Source organism: Carassius auratus, unplaced genomic scaffold (genome assembly GCF_003368295.1).
Source record: "Carassius auratus strain Wakin unplaced genomic scaffold, ASM336829v1 scaf_tig00013133, whole genome shotgun sequence".
Classification (NCBI taxonomy): domain Eukaryota; kingdom Metazoa; phylum Chordata; class Actinopteri; order Cypriniformes; family Cyprinidae; genus Carassius; species Carassius auratus.
Window position 1 is genome coordinate 124,698 of NW_020524366.1, and position 20,664 is coordinate 145,361.

The following is a 20,664-nucleotide window of genomic DNA, read 5'->3' on the forward strand; positions in this document are numbered from 1 at the left end:
AAAATCAATCGGGAATTTAATGCTTGAAAAACGAATTTGTTGATATTTTGATGGGGAAAGAAAGAAAGAAGAGTGAGTGAGTGAGTGAGTGAGTGAGTGTGAATGAATGAATGAATGTCTGTGGCGGTCAGTGGCGCCATATTTTAGGAAATGCAGTTAGATTAGCCCCTCCTGTGCCGCTGGAGTCCCCTGTCTGAGGAGGCAGTGGACAGAGCCCCTATTGTTCCCAGCCCACTCCTGCCTAATATGGAATTCGGAATGAAACCAATGATTTCCTGACACTGGCGATGCGTAGCCGCGTAGGGGCGAATGTGGAGTTACAAGGGAAATAAAGAGGAGACACAAACACTGATCCGTCGTCGGACCAGGAGAATGTAAAATATCGTAATGCGAGTTATAGGAGTTATCGTGAGTTTTCATGAAACTGCGCTCGATGGCGAGGGATTGTTTTGGAAGCGCGAGCTAGAGCGTGGGTCACCTACTTGACGGATTTGCCTGCTCACCGTACGACACGCAAACTCGAGTGTTTAAACACTGGTCACACGAAGACTACAGTCTCAAAGACTGAGATTTCTTGTCGACCGAGGACTTGGCTACCTGTGGAGAGTATAGTTTCTGGACTTGTCCAACTATCATGCCTACGCTCAGCTCGAAAAGTAGGCAGAATGCAGTGGAAGCGGTCGAGGAAGGAGGCAGTAGCAGAGATCCTCTCGATATTGCGGCCAAAAAGATGTTGAAATGTGTTGTGGTCGGCGATGGAGCTGTGGGCAAAACCTGTTTGCTGATGAGTTACGCAAATGATGCTTTTCCCGAGGAATATGTACCGACTGTATTCGATCACTACGCAGGTAAGATGTTTTGTATAAAGCGCAAACTTATATAAATAAAGGTGGATTTCAACTGGGAATATTCAGTTGAAATCCCTGTTTATGAAGTGCAGTTTACAGTATCTCTACCTAATCCACCCCCCACTACAGTCGGGTAGGGGACTGTCCCAAGAATAGCCACCTGAAAGAGGAGATATCAACTGCCAGAGCGGGGACTGAGGCCTGACAGACTGAAGAGTAGAAACAGGGTACGAATATAGTTTGGGGGCTCATAGCCCCTTAATTTAGGTTAATAATAATAGTCCTATATTGTAATTAATACATTTTAAGAGGGTGTGTTACCTGCATTTAAATATAGGCTATTTATATACTCGTACATACCTACATATACACAGACACATAGGCTTATACATTTCAACAATGTTTTCAATTTAAATCGCTTTGCAAACAGAAGTTGGGATGGACTAAACATGTAGGCTAACCATAGCTACAGTACGTTGCAGAAAGTTTTGCTTCAGAATCAGTGTCAGACATGAATCTTTCATTATTCAACAGTAATTGCAACAAAAAATATAGTAATTTAATAAGTATTTCAAACTTTAAGGTTATTGACGATTACCTTACTGTGCTAGCGACGTCAAAAGATGATGTATGTTGCACTAGAGGTAAATAATGTAAATAGCAAGCTTCGCCGCAGGTGCCGCAACCTGTTGATCGCAGGAACAGGCAGAATCTAAACACTTTGTACTTAATGCATTTTATCTTTGTAGATCCACAGTGGTTTAGGGTCACAAATGTGTTGCTGTCCATTGTTTATTTCTTGTTCTCTCTGACTTAAACGTATTTGCAGGAAAGCATAAAGGCTTTGGTTTCTCTGGAGAAAATCCCCCATGACACATGTGTGCTCCCAGAATCCCATGAGGATCAAGTCCTAATTACACAGCTTCACCATCCTCTGAGAACAGCGGGATAATTCCATCGCAAATATAAAGAAAGAACCTTCTTGAAAGAACTTGTAGGAAGAATTACAAATATGTCCTGTGCCTTCCGTACAATATAGTAGGTGAAAAACATTACATGAGAAAAGTTCATAGTATCGAATCATAGTATTGGGAAAAGAACAGTTGACAAAAATTATGACTTTCAACATCTGCCGAGATTCTGAAGTGCACATCAATGGGCACTTTACTATCCCATGAGGCCACAGGAGAGGATTTTTGAATGGTGGTGAAGGGACACAACAGACACTGGTAGGTCACTTGACAGTAACACGTAGTAGGCTACATCTAAATTTAATTCATACTACCCATTTTCATACTACATAAAAACATTTCATCAACACTTGAAAAGTTAAAGGGTTAGTTCACCCAAAAATCTAAATTATGTCATTAATAACTCACCCTCATGTCGTTTCAAACCTGTGAGACCTCCGTTCATCTTCAGAACAGTTTAAGATATTTTAGATTTAGTCTGAGACCTCTCAGTCCCTTCATTGAAACTGTGTGCACGGTCTACTGTTCATGTCCAGAAAGACAAGATTTTCTTTTAATAAAAGTAGTCCATGTGACATCAGAGGGTCAGTTAGAATTTTTTGAAGCATCGAAAATACATTTTGGTCCAGTTCTCTCTTCACAGCAGTTCAGTCAGTGTACTGTTTGAGTAAAATAATTACTTCAGGAAATTGGTTTATTTTAACTTGGAGGGAGTCTCAGCCACATTAAAAAAGTTAACAGCTTAAGTCATTTGTGGATTAATGCTTATTGGAGACGCAAACTGTTTAAAACGATTCAGTTTGATTTGGTGAACTGGTTCAAAAAGATCCGGTTGCATCGAATGATTAGTTCGCGAACCGGATATCACTAAACTGCTTTGTTTTGAACTCTCTCACAACAGACACGGAAGAGAAGACAATGCTGAATAAAGTAGTAGTTTTTGCTATTTTTGGATCAAAATGTATTTTCTCTGCTTCAAAAAATTCTAACTGACCCTCTGATGTCTCTTGGACTCCTTTGAAGATGTTTTTCTTACCTTTCTTACTTCAATGGAGGGACTGAGAGCTCTCGGACTACATCTAAAATATCTTAAACTGTGTTCTGAAGATGAACGGAGTTCTCACGGGTTTGGAACATGAGGGTGAGTCATTAATGACATAATTTAGATTATTGGGTGAACTAACCCTTTAATTTCAAACCAAATACATTACCTACTAGACAGTATGCAATTTCAGATGCAGCTAATATCTCTAATTATCAGTTTTCCCAAGTCATGACAAATTCAAAATAACACTATTGTAATTTGTGCTACAAAAGTAGATGTCAGCAGTCTTCCTAATGCAATGCATAGGTCTTTACAATTGACATTATTAGAAGTGGAAAAGTAATCATTTTTAAAGAGCAAAGAGAAATGGGAGAAGAGAGTTCACATTGTTTCATATTTACACTGTTTGTACTTCTATACTAAATCTCTTATTCAGCGTCTTTAGATGATTAATGATGGCACAAAGACTGAGTGATTCACATATTTCAGAGGCTGTATAGAAAGAGCTTGTGAATTAGCAAAGAATATCAAACGTTATTTTGACAAAAAACTCAATTTAGCCCCAATCTTTATGGCTGTCATTTGTGATAGCTTTTTTTACTTGGCTAAGAACCGTAAAGTAGGTAGTTATAAGGGTTCTCTTCCACATTTTCTAATGTGCCATATGATCAGATAAGGCATTTTTACCAATTTTAACAGATAAGGAACCCTTTTTCATTTTTTATGAGATTTTAATAGTATCCTGTGTTGTAATTTCCTCCATCTGGCCAGTACAAGCTCAGAAGAGCACAGACTGAACTCATTCAAGGAGTGAGTAAAACTTTTAAACTCTTGGGAGTTGAATGAGATGGAAAGATCTTCAGGGAGTGTGATTCTCTGTCTACTCTTGCAGCTGAATTAAGCTGACGAGTGAGGTCATCCAGAGGACACTACATGGATGTCCCAGAACAAAAAATTCAATGCAGGCACTTTTTGCTAATAAAAAAAAAAAATAGCAATAAAAGCCCTGACTGAGCAGATTTTACCTTATGTTTTTTTTAAACCCTGCTGGAGGGACGCTTGGCACTCTTTTTTCATTGTCTTTTTTCCCTATCACATATTTTAGTAATCATCATAAATTATATATATATCATTTGAAAGCTTACAAACTTGAAAATTCATACTGTGAAAACCATTTTGAAATTGGGCATTGCATTACTATGGAAATAGGACTTTAAACTTTTTTTTGGTCTCTGCCCGTTAGTGGGCGGTGTCAAGTGTTATATTAGAAAAAGTATTACGGTATTTTACAATCACAACTTTCCATAATCTTTACAAAATACATATCGTTGGAAAGGTCTGAGTTTCAAAATTCTATATTTGGTGCTTATTCTTTAGGTTTAAGGACTATTAAGAAAAAAAGATTGTACATTTGTGACAGAAAAATGCACCAAAACAATTCAAAGGATTTTGGATGTCACCTGGTAGCTATTTTTGGTATAACAAAATTTCATAGGAACCTAAATTTTTTTATATCAACTTCAAATTTGGAACAGAACTTTAGATATAGGGCTCTAATTTATAGCAATTTAAATTATATATATATATATTGAAAATATTTATTTTAGATAAAATAAATTTACAACACACTTTCTTTACACTAAATGTAAACTTCTATAACTTAATATACTATCATTTTCTGAAATGATTTCATTTCTACAATAAACTGCTGATTGTCTTCTTTATTTTTAATGTTTAAATACTTTTTCATGACAAGGCACAAGAAAGCTTTCTTTAAAGCTTGCCACAAGACTTTTGAGAATCCAAACCAGTTCAACCACTGGAAGACTGAGAGTATTTGGGAATCCTGATCCATTTTTTACAATAAATTTTGGTGACATCAGTGGTGAATACATTTCACTGTTCACCTTTAAGGAAATTGTAGGCCACTGAAAGCTTTACTGTGTTGCTATGCTAGAATTGGTCTTAAATTAAAAACTATGAACTTACTCCTTCATGCCTCAAGCAGTAATAGAACAGTTTACAATATAGGAAGCACTGGGCATATAACAATCAAATTATTAGTGAAAATATAATTAATAAATAAACAGCTTATTTATATGTATAGTTAAATGGTGAACTGAGCAATGTTAGCAGCTTCTATTTTGAGATATAGCTTTATTTTGTAATAGAATATATTAGTATTCTGAATATGTTTTTATTTTAATATTCACTACCGTTCAAAGGATTTTATTTATTTCTTGAAAGAAGGCTGTTCCAAGAGCCGTATTCGGACGGGACTATTTTACAGGGGGTTGTTAGAGAAATCTAGAATTTTTTTCTATAAATATACTAGAGCTAGAGCTCAACCCAACTGTAAGTGGGACTATGGTTTCCATCTATAAATCTCATGGGTGCAGAATTCCCTTATCCAAAACAAACCAATGACATTCCCGACTCATGACACAGTGCCTGTTAAAGCGTTTGAGATGAGTCATTGTCTAGTGCGGCTCCCACTAGACTCCTAACACAATCAACTAATCCACCAGTAATATTGGATTGTGGATATTGCCACGTGGTCAATATTAAAATACCTTCAGTTGGAAATCTATAGTTATTTTTCATCAGGGACAGGCTTGGGAAGTAGCACTTTTAAATATGAAACTATGAAGAATCATCTGTGCATTACTAATGTTAACTCTTTGTGCTGCAACACTCCATTCACCACAGCTGGTGTTGTATTGGCCCAGATCGCTAATTTACCACCTACTTATTTATTTTTTTCATTATCGTTCCACTACATTTTCCATTTGATTTGATCTCTTCTTGGAATGGCAGATCTGTAAACCATGGGGGTTTCACCTTTACCTTTCCATGAGCAAGAATATTATGAACTAAACAAAATAAAACAACAGCAGTTAGATTGTGTTTATTAACACTGACATAAATAAAAGTTATATAGTTAAATGAAAACTGGAAACCAGAAATACCCAGATAATTTCGGTTGAGTCTTGAAGATATTTTATTCTTTGCTGCCTATGTTATCATAGCCTGGTAATACCAAACTCAGCTACTTCACTTTGCTTTGTAGACAGAGTCTGGAATTAATTGACGAGTGTATACTTTCTCGTGAGGGGGCGCTTGTCTGAAGTTTAAAATCATTGGTGTACCCGTAACCCAATCGCATGACATTTGGTTATGACGTGTGTTATTCGCCGGCTCAGCCGCCTCAAACTTCTGCAGTAAACACAGGTATGCTGCTAAAACAAAACCATCAGGCAAGTTTTGCTGCCTCCTTAACCTGATCCCCTGTGAGAGCAACCAAGGGGGACACAATCACAATTATCGCCTTGTTATCCCATTAACTTGCGAATGTGGTTTGATGGTTAATGGTATCAATATGCCATATTTGGTTAGTGGTTGGTTGCTGGAAGGAATAAATGTTGTCTAATGGAGTGGTTGAAAGAAGTAAACATTCTTTTGAACTTATCATTTCTACTTGGAAATAAGCATTAAATCTTTGAATGGTTATGTCTATAGCTCACTAGAATTTGTTCTAGACCATCTAGGCCCAAAACGTAACGGTGATGACATGAAAGTAAAATATGACAGAATTTAAATTTTTGGGTCCCTTTAAATAATATTATAAATATTTTTGAGGAAGAGTTCATAAGTAAATAAATGAAAATTCATAGTGGAGCGAGTGGTCATGCTTATTTAAAGCAAAAGCTCAATCTTGTAGCGCATGCCATGTAAGGGCTTTGCAGATTCTTTTGCCTTCAGAATACAATATTAATCACATTAATGGATTTTTTAGTTATGCTATGCAAAATGTTTATGTAGATTACGTACACTCTCTGATAAGCACAGTGATGCAGCAACATGAATTGAAAAGAGGATAAAACCCAGTGGTTTATTTTGCAGTTTGACGCACTGATGTCTTCAAAGAAACACTAGTGGTACAAGCTTTTTCTTAAAAAAAAAATCACACTTCAAGAATGCCAACCACTTGAAAAACATATAAACCTATTATAAATCACAACACTGCAAGAGCCCGTTTACTGACATAAAACAGTTTGCAGTTGCACTCTGAATGGTACACAATGCACTGATTACCAGATACCAGTACCAGATCAAAGATGCCAATACATTTATTGCTAAAAGACAATTTTCTGGGAATGGGTGGTGGCCAACAGTCCAACATGGAAGAATGGGTGTCAATTGTGGGTGAGCAGTGAAAGCATCTACAGTAAATGGTCATCACTTGAGACCTAATGGAAAGTGCAGTCTCTTTGCTATTACCATGTGAGTATCTATACAATTCGCTGGACTGTTCTTATAGGCTAAAGCTCACCGAATACAGATATAGTGGCTGACTCAATGTCACAGGCCAGTCTGCGAAAGAGAAGAGAGGACTGAAGAAAGTTGAGACTTGGAGGGGTGTTTGGGCTTCTAAAGCGCCAAATCACGTTTGACAAGAGTCAAGCTTGAGTGGGATTGTAACACAACATTGATTTCTCTCCAGGCCACAGAATGGGGCTGGGTTTTGCAGAAAGCTCGGGCCTCATGGGTAAAAGCAGCTGACCGGAGAGAACAGCTGAGTGCCTGATTCACAGCCACCAAACCTTATCCATCCCTACAGACATTCATTTCTCTACTTCTCTCAAACTTTCACCTCACATCACCCCAGCCTTGCTTTGTATTAGTGGTTTTGTATTTATAGGCAAAGTAAGAGTCAGAGAATCAGTAAACGAGGAAAAGATTAGAGTCCTTATTTTGCCCAGCCCCAAGAGGGGACAAGAATCGTGCTGGTAAAAGGACCTGTCAGGAACAGCTGATACACAGTGACAGACTCAAGGCCACTGTTTCTGGTCCATCTTTACAGTCTACAGGACAGGGAAAGAACATCTAAGCACATATAATCAAAACACCGCTTGGCTGGTTTCTTACAGCTGCAATTCCTCACTCCTCTCTTTCAGAAAGACACCACCCTGGCGGCTCCTCAGTGACCCCATGTATCTCCACGAGGCTAAGCTAGGGGCACTAGAGCTATAGTGCTGCTTTGTATTTGTCTCTTTGTCCCCAGTGTCGAGCACGATTGTTAAAATTAACATTTGAGATAAGTAATCACTTAAAGCTGTGTAAGATATGACTGAAAAGGGCCACTTAGACCCAAACAAACATTATGCCTTGTGAAACAGTTAAGCTATAGCATGAGAACTGCTTTAGGGGTTTTAGTGTCTTTTAGCTATTTACATTTGACTGACTAGAACTATTGAAATTATCAATGTTTTTTTATTTTTTTATGTTCCTTGTTTTGAGAACAATCAACAACAACAACAAAATCTTTATGAAGGAAGAAAAAAAAATTCAAAAGAGCACCATCAAATTATAAAAGTGGTCCATATGACTTGTGGTATATTCTTAGTGTTATGAAACTATATGATGGTGAGATTCAAACGAACTGGATCATCGATTTTTCACTTGTATAACTAGTACTATACATGCAATATGGTGGAATACTTGCCAATTGGTTAAGTCATCTTGTCACTTCAGCTGTTATAATCTCTGGTTTCCATGGAAACAGTCAGTGTGCTGAGATGCAGACATGCATGCACATCGGCTGAACCAACCTGAAATATATATATTTTTAAACAATGTTTGAGCATAATAATCTATATTAATGGGATAGTTCAAGTTGGATTTTTAAATGCGAGTTTAGCAAGCAGTTTTTAGAATTTCTCCATTCAAGTAGATAAGAGTTGGTCTTAGATGCCAGTATATCTGCCAGTGGCATTGCAAATATGGCCACAGAGTGAACTGACTTTCCTTGAAAGGGGATTTGCAAAAAACCAGAATGGTTTTGTAAATTGAATCAGATTAATTTAATTTGTTCATGAACTGGAAATAAATATACTTCAATATGACTTCAGACTTCATGGCTTTCCAGAAGCTTCTTGACTCATTAAGGGTGTCAGATCTACAGTTCGCAGGAAGTGCTTTGGTTCTGACAGGAAGGTTATTGGATATTTTGGAAGCATCAATGGGTATTTGGCTCAGTACAATTGATGGGTTATGAAATATTTAGTAAAATATTTTTTGTGGTCCCAGGCATCAGTATTCCAGTTTATCATGGAGTTGAGAAGGTTGAATTTAGTTCAGGGTGTCTCAGTAGGCGCTTTGTGCCTAAAGAATCTGATGAGGGCCACCATTCACGTCACACCCTCTTTCTTCTCTCATGCACACATTCCTTTAATCTGCCTTATCAAACCACTATCAGAGCACTGAGTTTGAGAAGAGTGTGGACACACAGCGGACTAGTATCTGCGGTTTGTTTGAAACCTCAGTGAAATGTTGAGTCCAGCTGTTCTCCTGATCTCAGCAGTGGTCTTCTATTGTGTGTTGTTTGATGACAAAAGATTGACTTGTCAGGGTTTTTTCCTTTTAGTTGTGTCAACACAGCCGTTCTCTCCCCCTCATCATCTGGAACGCAGAATGAAATATGTATGCAAGCACACACACCGCTCTTCCCTGCCTGTTTTCCAAAACTGGTCACCCCTAGCTGTTGACAGCTGTCCTGTTCCAAATCAACCTCCGTTCCCACCCACAATCAAACAGCAGGTCCAGAGTTCTGGAAGTACATCAGAGAGATGTGATACAGCAGGAGCAGAAACACTGCTGGACAAACACACATTTTACAGGCATATTTTGAACTGCTTTGCTCTTTGATATGCATAATGAACTTTTGTTGTTGTTTTCTTTTTTACAGTGAATGTAACAGTATCTGGGAGGCAGCACTTACTGGGATTGTACGATACTGCTGGACAAGTGAGTTAATGCATCTTAAGTATATATAGTCACATTGTAACAGAAGCAGATCTTTTCTTCCATACTGCAATGTATATCCAAGTGAAACGGATTACTGAAAAATTTAAAATGTATCAGGACTTGGTTATATCCTTCATTTGTTAATTGGATAGAGGCAGAATTAAGAGAGAGCTTAAAGTTATTGTAAAAAAGGGGTGGGGTTTAAACAGACAAAGTGATTGGAGAAGTATGGCAATGAGTAATGATGACACAAAAATTATGTCTTTCACTAGGTTAATTTCAACGTTCCTCTACAAAACACAGTCTAATTTCATCAAAATAGAAATGGCACCAGGATTTACATTTAAACTCTTGAAAATTACTAAATGGCATCGTGCATTCATCAGATCACTCTGAATACAAACTCTTTTTGCATCATAGTCACGTTAACAGCATAATTTACAGCCTGTGTTAAATAATGTTGTAAATAAAGCAGCAAGCACTGACTTGAAATAATAATAATAATAATAGTTATAATAATAATAATGACAAGAAACTACGGGTTGGGTTGTTTTCTTCACTCTCAGCCCACCATAATGACTTTGATTTTGGCTTATTGCAGTGATTCTTCAACAGGAAACTCATATACAACCTGGAGAGACAGCCCAGCTATTTACTTTTCTTGTGTGTCTAAAGGCATCACAGAATCAGCCATCCCTGTCAAACCCATCTTATCGGACCCCAGTTGTTAGAGTTTTAATCCTAGAATATATATTGCCAAAGATTACAATGTCATCCCCAATCTTATAATAAAAATTAGGCCTTTTTGACATATGTGTTTTTACTAAACTTCAGTTGTTTTGATGACTGATCAGTACTATCATTTCCATTCATCTGTTAAACAATTTCAGCATCAGCATCTGTTTTATTGGCTTGGAAAGACTGCTCTTATAAGTTATTCTCTTTTTTTCCCATGAGGAATATTCTCTTATAAGGACTTCGGCAGTTGCTGACATTGCACAGGGGGGTGACATTTATTAAACAGGATGTAGTTTCTAACAGTGCATACATTTAAATAAATAATGAGGGAATAAGCCATTCTTTTGTGTGCAAAAGCATGCAATAAAAGGAAAATAGCATTATATGCATATTTTACAATCTTGGATACCATTCCAGGCTGGTGAAAAGTGCTATAGGGAACTGATTTGCATAACAGTATAAATATTTACCAAAATTCAATGAGGGTCACTTATTTGACTTAGTTTCAAGGACCGTTTTTTTGCTTGAAGTAATAAAGCAAGCTAAAGTGTGAGTATTACTGTTCAGCATGATATAATTATGTAATTGTTTCTTAGGATATATAGCTGTAGCAAGCACAGTATGTGCTGTAATAACGAATATTTGCTGTGTTTTAGAATCAGAAAGACTGAATAATGTAGTGCACCACGCATTGCTGCATAAATGAAAGCTAAATAATTCCGTACATCTTGCTTCTCTACTATTGATCAGGAGGAGATCAATGGCTTTCAAGATGAACTGACTTTTACAATATGCTGGTGCAGAGCCTAATGTAAATTATTTGTTCATTTGCATTTCATAATAAGTGACAGAATAAAGTCATGGAAAATAAAGATGCTCTATGTGTTAAATTTTACCAGAACTTTATATTTATTGACTCCTAATTTTGAACTCTTTCACGTTGGTTTTGTCCAGTGAACCCCAACCTGGTGTACCTGTAAATCAGGTTCTCCTTAAACAGAGGATTTTGAAATGTTTTTTAAAAGTCTCTTATGCTCACCAAGGCTGCATCTATTCATACATTTAAAGAATCATGTAAATTGAGCACTGATGGGGTTTTGGGTTATGTTAGACAAAAAAGCTTTAATTGAAGCTTTAACCTTTAAATTAATCATCTGTCCTCTTTCGCTTACAGTTTGTTTTTCAAAAAGATCTTTTGAATCATATTTCAGTAGTAAGAGGAATGAACCGAGTCTAAAGCGGATCTTACTTTACTCGTCATATAGGAGGATTACAACCAGCTGCGACCCCTCTCCTACCCCAACACAGACGTCTTTCTCATCTGCTTCTCTGTTGTGAATCCAGCTTCCTATCACAATGTGCAGGAGGAATGGGTGCCTGAGCTCAAATCCTGCATGCCCCATGTGCCCTATATCCTCATCGGAACACAGGTGCAAGAGTTTCTTTGTTTATTAATGATAGTGATAATAGTATTAGTTATTGTTTATTTTCTATTATCAGGTCAAACATTGAGATTAGTCATCAAATGGAAATAAAATATTTTATGGAGAAAAAAAATACATGAAATTAAAAATGTTTAACTATGTATTTATTTTCCTTCAGATTGACTTGCGAGATGACCCAAAGACACTAGCACGTCTGCTCCAGATGAAGGAGAAGCCACTGACCTATGAGCAAGGCCTCAAACTAGCCAGAGAGGTGATGGATGTTCATACGTTTGGTGGTTTGGCTTGGGGGCCATTTACACAACATTTTCATCGGGAGAAAAAAATGCATTTTGCCTGTTTGTTTTGGGAACTGAAAACGCATATTCTTCATATTCAAAGTGCTAGTTTTTTTAAAACGCCACCATTATTGTTTCCGTTTAAACACCCAAAATGGGAATCTCTGAAAATGGAGACATCATGCACGTGCATTGTACATGTTAGGTATGTAGACATGTGCAGTACGTGTAGATTTTAAAGGCAAGTGCGAACAAACATAAACAACGAGTAGATAGTACAGTTACTGCCGCTTCTTCAGCAAAGTGTGGTTTTACTTCACCAATATTACAACCAACAGTGGAGACACATCATCTACAACAAACAAACGTCACTTCCCTTCTAGTACTGTTTACTATCAAGGTGACAGCACAAACTACTGGCCCGTAATACAGCGTTTTTGGCCGTTTTCACGGATATGTGTCAATGCACATGTTGTTGTGTGTACATTAAACTTTTTAAAAACGCAAGGGAAAAACTTTGTTTCTGAATACATCGTTGTCATGTAAATGTAGCCTGAGTTGTCAGTTGTTTCCAGAGAAAGCATGATTCATAAATTCGGTTTCATCCTCATGTTGTTCACAAAAAAATTTAAATAAAAAAAGAGTGTTTGAGCTGCTGAGAGTGAATGGTGGCCATGATTTTCAAGACTGATTTTCATGGGGGAAAAAAAATAGTTTTTAATGGTTTTTAAAAACCATTTAACCCAAAGCTGAGTGTTTTGTTTCAAAATTGTTATTGTTGTCCACAGATTGGAGCCCAGTGCTATCTGGAGTGTTCAGCACTGACTCAGAAGGGACTAAAGACAGTATTTGATGAGGCCATCCTGACAATCTTCAGCCCAAAGAAACAAAAACGGTGCTGCGCAGCCTGCAGGAGCTGTTGTGCTATCGTGTGAGGAAAATACATCTCCAACTGTGAACGCCCACTCTCCCCCAAAGCTTTAGAGGAGTAACAGACCCTAAACTGCCTCCAGTCTGCTGTACATCCTTCCTTTCTCCATCCGCCTGTTGTCCCTCAGGACAATGAGCGGTCTTGCCCTCGGTTTGTGTGTCTCGTGGAGAGCTACGCTGTCCAAAACAAGTGCCTTAATTTCTCCCCATGTTGCCTTACAGGATTCGCTTCTCAAGCCAAAGAAGTCTCAGGTGGGACTGCGGTTACTTGAACCAATGTGGCGTCGCCAATCTCCAATCAAACATTTCAGGTTCATCTCTGGGCCACTGGATTTTTGGTTTTAAACTGACTATATTATATGGTATCGCAAGGCTTATGAAAAAATGAAAATCCATTCCTCCATACAAGCTGGCTTTCTCTCCGTCACCTCAGATCAATACTGCGCTCTTTCTGGAGTCAATGCTTCAGCAGTTCTAGCTAGTTAATAAGGGAAATTCCCTGGAGGATTGCCAACTCATCAATAGAGGTAGAACATACGAAAAGAGAGAGCGAGACGAGATTAAGAAGTGCGTCTTTACCACAAATCCTTAGGTCATACAAAACTTCAAATAACACTGATAAACTGCTACAGAACCACACATCCAAAGATACATTAAATAATTTGTTATTCATTAAAAAGATTGATGGTCAAGCACACTATAGACTACTTGTATAGGTTCATAGTCATATTTTTTGCGTTTTCAAAACTGGGATGCCCTGAAGTGTACCTAGTCACGTTTTTGTAAGCCATCAGACCTTTATCTCTGTACAGTGTAGGTGTAGAAACAATGATGCCTTAAATAATGGTGATGTAATTCTTATAATTATCATACGCATTTACATTTTGATATCTGAAGGGCACTGTATTTTATCTTCTCTAATGACTCCGTCTACACATAATTAAAAAAATGCTCTTATTTTCCTCTATTAAAAATGAGCCAATGGAGGAATGTATGTGCCACTTATAAGTAAAATGAAAAAAATAAATCACGAATGTATTCCGAAATTAAAAACGATTGATAGATAAATCTTTATAGATAATTAGATACATTTTTTAAATTGCGACATATTTTTAACGGCTTATTTCATTCATGTTAAAATGGAGTTAAAAGTTACAAATAATATATTAATAAATAATTTTAAATTCAACATTTAAATGGTATTTTCATGAAGCACAGTTTTTTCTTAATCCAACTGCCAGTTGCAATTTCAAAATGCGATTTAAAACAAAGTTAGGGAGCACTGCAGCAATGATGACGTACTTTTAACATTACTCTGTAGTTTCAGCCTCAGACATCACGTCCATGGAACGTTGGCTGAATGTCTGATGAATAAGGCACACAAAATGGGAAACACTTTTTTTCCAAGTCGTCATGTGATCGATTGAATTCTACAAAATTTCCGGGAGACGTGTGTTGTGTCCTTAAATGGTACACCTGGAAACAAAACCATTGGGATGCCAAACCCCCTCAAGGAAATTTACCGCTGTGACATTTTCCCTGAAAGTTTGAGTTCCAGTAGTTTCCAAAAGTGTGGTTTTACACACACTGAGATAGTAAAAGCTGACGACTGAGTACGGTAGATCTGTTTTCCTTTTTGGCGTGATGGTGTTTCTGTTTAATGTCCACGAAAATCCCTGTAGTCTCATTTAGCCTCTTGTTAGCAGCTGCCTTTTTCAAGACAAGTTACAGCTGTAAAAATGTCACAAGGGGTATTACTGGTGTAGTTTATGTTGTAGAATAAAACAGGAAAATATCTTGAGCTTATGTTCATAAGAGACCTTATTGTGGGCATTTAAACAAAAACCCATTCAACAAAACCCATCAACATTTTTGCCTACAAAAATACATAATCCCTGCAGCACCGTATTGTTGTATGATTGTAGTTTAATTTAACATTTTAAACGTGTTAAATGTCAAAGGTCTAGTTTTTTAAAGTGAAAAGTGATTTCCCTTTATATTGTCTTTTTTAGCATTATTGTTTGTTTTTGTTGCATTCATAGTTCTCCATATGATCCAGTACTGTGAAAAAAAAATCACTCACCATATAACTCCCTATTTCAGCTGAAGTACTTATGTATTTACTGAGGAGCAGAGTTATACATTGTCTAACTGCTCTGTTTTGCCTCTGGAAGAAGCCACCCCCTCATTTTCCCTTTTAAAGATCAGCTCAAACAAATGGCTTTGTTCTTCAGACTTGTTTTTTTCCTTAGGCATGTAGTGTGGTCATGCTGTATAAACTGCACCGCTGATAATGGCGCAGTTAAATATTTGGCCTTTTCGAAAAGACAATGGTTCCTTACTGTTTTTTTGTAGACGTGTCAAATAATATGTGTAGCCCTTGCATTTTTGTTTTGGAAATGTGTTGAACAGTGTGTAGGTTAACCATCTGCTAAAGCAACCGAAACTCGCAGTTCATACTTACCAAAAGCTTTCCTGTGAGTACTTGTTGTTCTCGGATGATCATGTTATTGGACACCAGAACTGGTACTGATTACTTCTGATTGCTCTTCACATCAGTCGCTCCTTAGTTTGACTTCAAGGACTTCTTTCCATTGCCTGCAAGGTGCTAGAGACTATCCTAGGGCTGAGGAATCAAGCCTGCTCTACAGAGAGGAAGTAACAAACCGTCATTCTCTTGCCTTTAATGTAGCATAGAGTTTGTTTCTTCACTCAGTTTAAGTGCACTTATGACACTGTGCCTTGCATTGTCCTATGCAATTGTTTATATACTGTAATGCTAATGAGAAGACCAGTTTTCAGTCACTGGTTGAAAGAGCTATAACTTGAACTCAGTCTTGAACTCAACTGTAAACTTATTTACTATTTTTAAAGGTTTTTTTTCTTTAAATTTCATGTATTGATTTATATACTTAAGAATCATGACAGCTTTCTTTGCAAAACTAAAAAATGTGTTGTAAATATACAGAGTGATTAAAGCTTGTGATAAAACTTTGGAATTGTCTTCGAAATATTCGTTCATGACAGTGCTCTCACTTTTTTCCAATTTTAGTTCCAATGCTGATGGAGGTCCACTAGACTACCAATGACAGCAAAGAAAAAGGGTAACGCTGCTGGATATCAAGGAACACGTTATCTCAGGGGTCTCCAAACTCGGTGCTGGAGGGCCAGTGTTCCGCAGGGTTTAGCTCCAACTTGCCTCAACACACCTGCCTGGAAGTTTCTAGTACGCATAAAGTTTGTACAGGGGTGTAAAACTTAATTTCTGGAGGACTACTGGAGCCCTGCAGTGTTTAGATTCAAACCTAAATTAACGTCAAGTATTCAAGTGCAAAGACCGCGAGTGTGGGTATTTGGACGAGGCTTTAATATTTGACTACTTTTGTCCAGGTTTTGTTCTTCATTGCTGAAGAAGAAGCGGCGCGCGAGAGACCAATCAGTAATCAGTGTAGCTTTCAGCGCCCTCTTTTGGTGAAAATAATCACTACACGTTTGTTCTGGTAACCAGCAATGTAAGACTTTTTTTGCGGATTTGCAGTGGATTTGATGGCTGTAAAACGCGGACATTTCCGGGACAGGACACCAAAAACCAAGACTTGTGCTCATCCAAGTGTAATTCACTGGCGTTCAAAGATTGAGTTTAGCCACCAGTGCGAGATGAAGGCATTCAAATTAAAGGGTCTCTCACATCAGACAGATCTATTAAGATTTTTTAGGTATACATTGTGTATAGTTTCTTTAGTCAAGCTTGACTTTATCTTTAACACACACACACAAAGAAGTTTTCTGTATTTTCTGTAAACATTTACTCACCCTCAATGTCATCCAAACCTGTATGAATTTCTGATAAATAGTTCAAACAAAAAGCACAAGTGTCCTTCTCATTGCGTTAATCTATTCATTCCTGTTTCACACTCTGAGCTGTTGGAATGAGCCTTCCGCCACCTACTGGATTTAAACTGCACATTAATGCTCTTATTAATTTAACTTAAGCCTTCCTAGTTTCTCAGATAAAAAAAAAAAAAAAAGTATATATTTTTGTATGCTCTAATAATAATAGATATAAAAAAGACACTTAATTAATTAGATCAAACTGGTACATGTGTGTTTTTAAACGCTTACATTTTCTATTTTTTGTCAAATGTAACACTTCGAAGTAAAAAAAAATATTAAACTGAAACTTATTAAACAATTAAGAAAAAGAGAGCAAGCAGTGTATGACAAAAAAACAGGTTTATTTAATATCTCTTTCTTTTTTTAAAAATAATTAGATTTATTCTATTCATCAAACCCTTTCTTTTTATTTTTTTTTTGTTTGTTTGTTTTTTACATATCAAACTTGGGCCATCATAAAACACACGATGAGCTTTGGGAGAATTAAAACAAGAAAAATAAAAAAGACAGACAAGTGATTAAGCCCAGAAAAATAAAATTATGAATATATATATATATATATATATATATATATATATAATAAATACATCTTCCTCACATGTAAAATCCACAACCACGACTGTTGGGACTTCAAATAAAAGAAGAAAAGAAAAAGGGGCTGAAGTCCCACAAGAACATCTAATGAACTATAACTCGAAGTGCTTTTTAGTTCTAGCCTGCCCCTGGTGGCTGGTATCTCAGAAGACAGATTAGGACCTACCGGATCAGTGTTTACCTACACAGGCCCTAAACATCCCAACATAAGCAGGATTTCATTTCAAACACTCATGAGAAGAAAGAAAAACCTTGTCTTGCTCAGCTCAGTCATGTAGATGACATCCACCCACCCTGAAATTAAAACGATTGGAGCAGAGCAGTGGAAACCTGGATGGCCCATGAGAAGCAGTCTAGAATGTTCTTGACGAAAAAATGTCACTTAACGATTTTAAAAACACTGGATGAGCTCTGAACACCGTGTGCCACTGAAATTCCACGAGTCCTTGCTAATGTCGGAGAAACAGAGCTTGATGTACCCTTGGTAACTACTGAATTTCCCATTGAAATTCCCAAGAGTCTCCACAGCAGACAGCATGAAACTATGACCAGATCTGAACCTGGTTCACAAGTTAAAAAAATAAAGGTCCTCAGAGAGGTTTTGTCCACTTTAATTGAGTGAAGTAATACCACCATATGCTGACTGCGGCCAATCTCGCACATTGAGTTAGGGACATGTCCCTACTTTACAGTAAAGTACCAGGCCAATCATTCCTGTAAAAGAAAAAAATGCACACCACAGAGAGGGATGTTTAATGTTTTTTTTTCTCCCACTGTTTTCCTGTGTACTTCACGCTCATGGGGTTTCTGGTCTTGCCTCGTCCCCTGAGTCAGGGGGAGTCAAATATCTGTCTAGATGGAAAAGTCTCTCTTCAAAAGGGATGGGGAAAAAGAAAAAGAAAAAAAAAAGATTTGCGATGATGACGGGATCCTCGCATAAGACATCTTTAATCGCAGGGTGAGCACAGTTCCCTTAGTCTCAGGGTACTTCCACAATATATTGACACGGAGACGCTGAACAATTTCTGAACTGAAAGTTTTTTTTTTTTTTTTTTTTTAAATCTATCCTTTGACCACAGTTGATTATCATTTTAAGATTTTTTACACCGAGGAGTGCATATTAAGTCTCTTCAAAATTTCAGTTTTTGTTTTCATCTTTCTTTCAGCGTAGTAGTATGATACAGGAAAGAGGGAGAGGATTAATTTACAGTGCTGTTGAAAGGGAGGAAATGAACGAGGGGTGTGCGGTAAAGTACGCAGCATGAGAAGCAAATAGAGGGACGCGGTCCCTGTGGCAGAGTAGAAATAGGAATTGGTTGTGGCCACACAGAAGGGCAGAGATTGAGGTCTGTGTTAGGTGGCAATGACACCATCGCTGTTCTGGACGCCCCGTCTGAGCTCCAGAATCCTCCAGCTTCCTCCAAGGTCCTCTCGCTCCTTGTCCTTCTTCCTTTCCCTGAAGGAATCAAACAGACTTATAAGAGCTGCTTTGTAAACTGCAGAAGTTTACAACGATACGTTACATTGTTTGTTACCTTTGCCTGTCTGATTTGTAGTTGGCGGCAAGTTCGTCAAATAAGGCGCTGTTCATCTCCATGAATGCTTTGAGGACATTGTAAATCAAAGCTGATATCGCCCTGATGGTGGAGAAGAGCAGACATGATCAAAGCAATTCATCAAACCAAGTTCAGGAATGAGTGCAATACAATAACAATATGTTATTATTGTTCAGACATTTTGATCAAAATGTTAATAACAATATACACTAATGTCTGGGTTAATATCAATATACACAAATGGTTTATTTAAAGTAAATTTATGAATAATGTCACAAAATATTTTCTTTCCATTTCTAATAAATGGTGTTCTTTTCAACTTTCTATTCAAAGCATTCTGAAAAAACAACAACAACATAAATCTAGCATGTTTTCTACAAAACTATTAACCCTCTGGAGTCTAAGGGTATTTTTGGGGCCTGGAGAAGTTTTGTCATGCCCTGATATTTGTGCTTTTTTCAGTTTCTTATAAATATCTAAATTGGTAAAGTCTAATATCACTGTAATCAGCACAAACTGGGCTATAATAATATGTGAAATGCATGCATGTACATGATTGTATTTTTGAGAAAAAAAAGTTATGCATGGTTAGTGAAAAACTAAAAATGTTAAATCACTTGAATAAGGCCATAAAACACATACAGAACATTGGTTCCCGGGATTGTTGAGAACTGGAGCTTGTAGCCTAGAATTTTTCTTTCTAAATTATGTGAAAATCATCTTGTTTACTCACTCACAGAAAACAATATATTGATTTAAATTTTCTAAGACACTTTTTGTTGGTAAAAGTCATATGCGAGTAGGCGTCAACTATCATTAATATCATTGTGATTTACACCTGAGAAGACATAGGGCAGCATAATAAGCTGCATAATGAGCCTCTCATTCAACTGTGCCACTGTGAGGGAGGACTTACAAGAAAGAATGTGAGAACAAAATAAAAGTATATAATTTTATGTTTGTAGTTTATTAAGAATATATTTAATTATCCCACAACATAATTTAATATCCACTTGGGGGAGCAGTTAAACAGTTTATTAGGGACAATCAAAGCTGACTTTCAAACAATCTTTTAGGCATCCTTACTCCAATCACACAATCCTTCAGAAATCCTTTTAACAATATTATTTTCTACCAAAAAAAAAAAAAAAAAAAATTTATCATCATCATCATTATTATTAATGTTGAAAAGAGCTGAGAATATTTTTCCGTTTTTTTTTAGGGGGAATAAATTGAAAGAACTGCATTGTTTTTACATTTGTTAGAGTTATCTCTATTTGTCACATTTATATTATTTACATCAAGCTTTTGAATGGTATAGTATTGTATACTGTTATTGAAACTTCAGAATGTTTCACTTGATTATACATTTAGTCAGGAATTATAGTTTGGAAAAAGTATTTGGAAAAAGTCTAACTAGTAAAATGTTTACACGTTATGTGAAAACTAGTACAAATAAATAAAAAGAGACTTACTCATGTTTATGATCTCTGCTGAATAAAGTGCTTCATTCTTTTTTCTGAGGAAATCCATTTCTCAAATCCTCACCACATCACAT

At 36.9% G+C, this 20,664-nt stretch overlaps 1 protein-coding gene across 1 annotated transcript; it reads left to right on the forward strand.

The window, feature by feature from the left end:
* Nucleotides 1-183: 183 nt before the first annotated feature.
* On the forward strand, nucleotides 184-13,467 carry LOC113073875 (rho-related GTP-binding protein RhoJ-like). Its single transcript, XM_026246622.1, has 5 exons — nucleotides 184-848; nucleotides 9,613-9,671; nucleotides 11,675-11,839; nucleotides 12,012-12,107; nucleotides 12,921-13,467. The coding sequence occupies exons 1-5, from the start codon at nucleotides 635-637 to the stop codon at nucleotides 13,065-13,067; spliced, it is 681 nt and encodes a 226-aa protein (XP_026102407.1). The 5' UTR covers nucleotides 184-634; the 3' UTR covers nucleotides 13,068-13,467.
* Nucleotides 13,468-20,664: the final 7,197 nt, after the last annotated feature.

Bases quoted from the DNA above. Each gene is read 5' to 3' on its own strand.
- LOC113073875 (XM_026246622.1), top strand. From the start codon at position 635: ATGCCTACGCTCAGCTCGAAAAGTAGGCAGAATGCAGTGGAAGCGGTC. The intron at 9,672-11,674 runs GTGAGTTAATGC...CTCGTCATATAG, and splicing joins TGTACGATACTGCTGGACAA to GAGGATTACAACCAGCTGCG. The intron at 11,840-12,011 runs GTGCAAGAGTTT...ATTTTCCTTCAG, and splicing joins ATATCCTCATCGGAACACAG to ATTGACTTGCGAGATGACCC.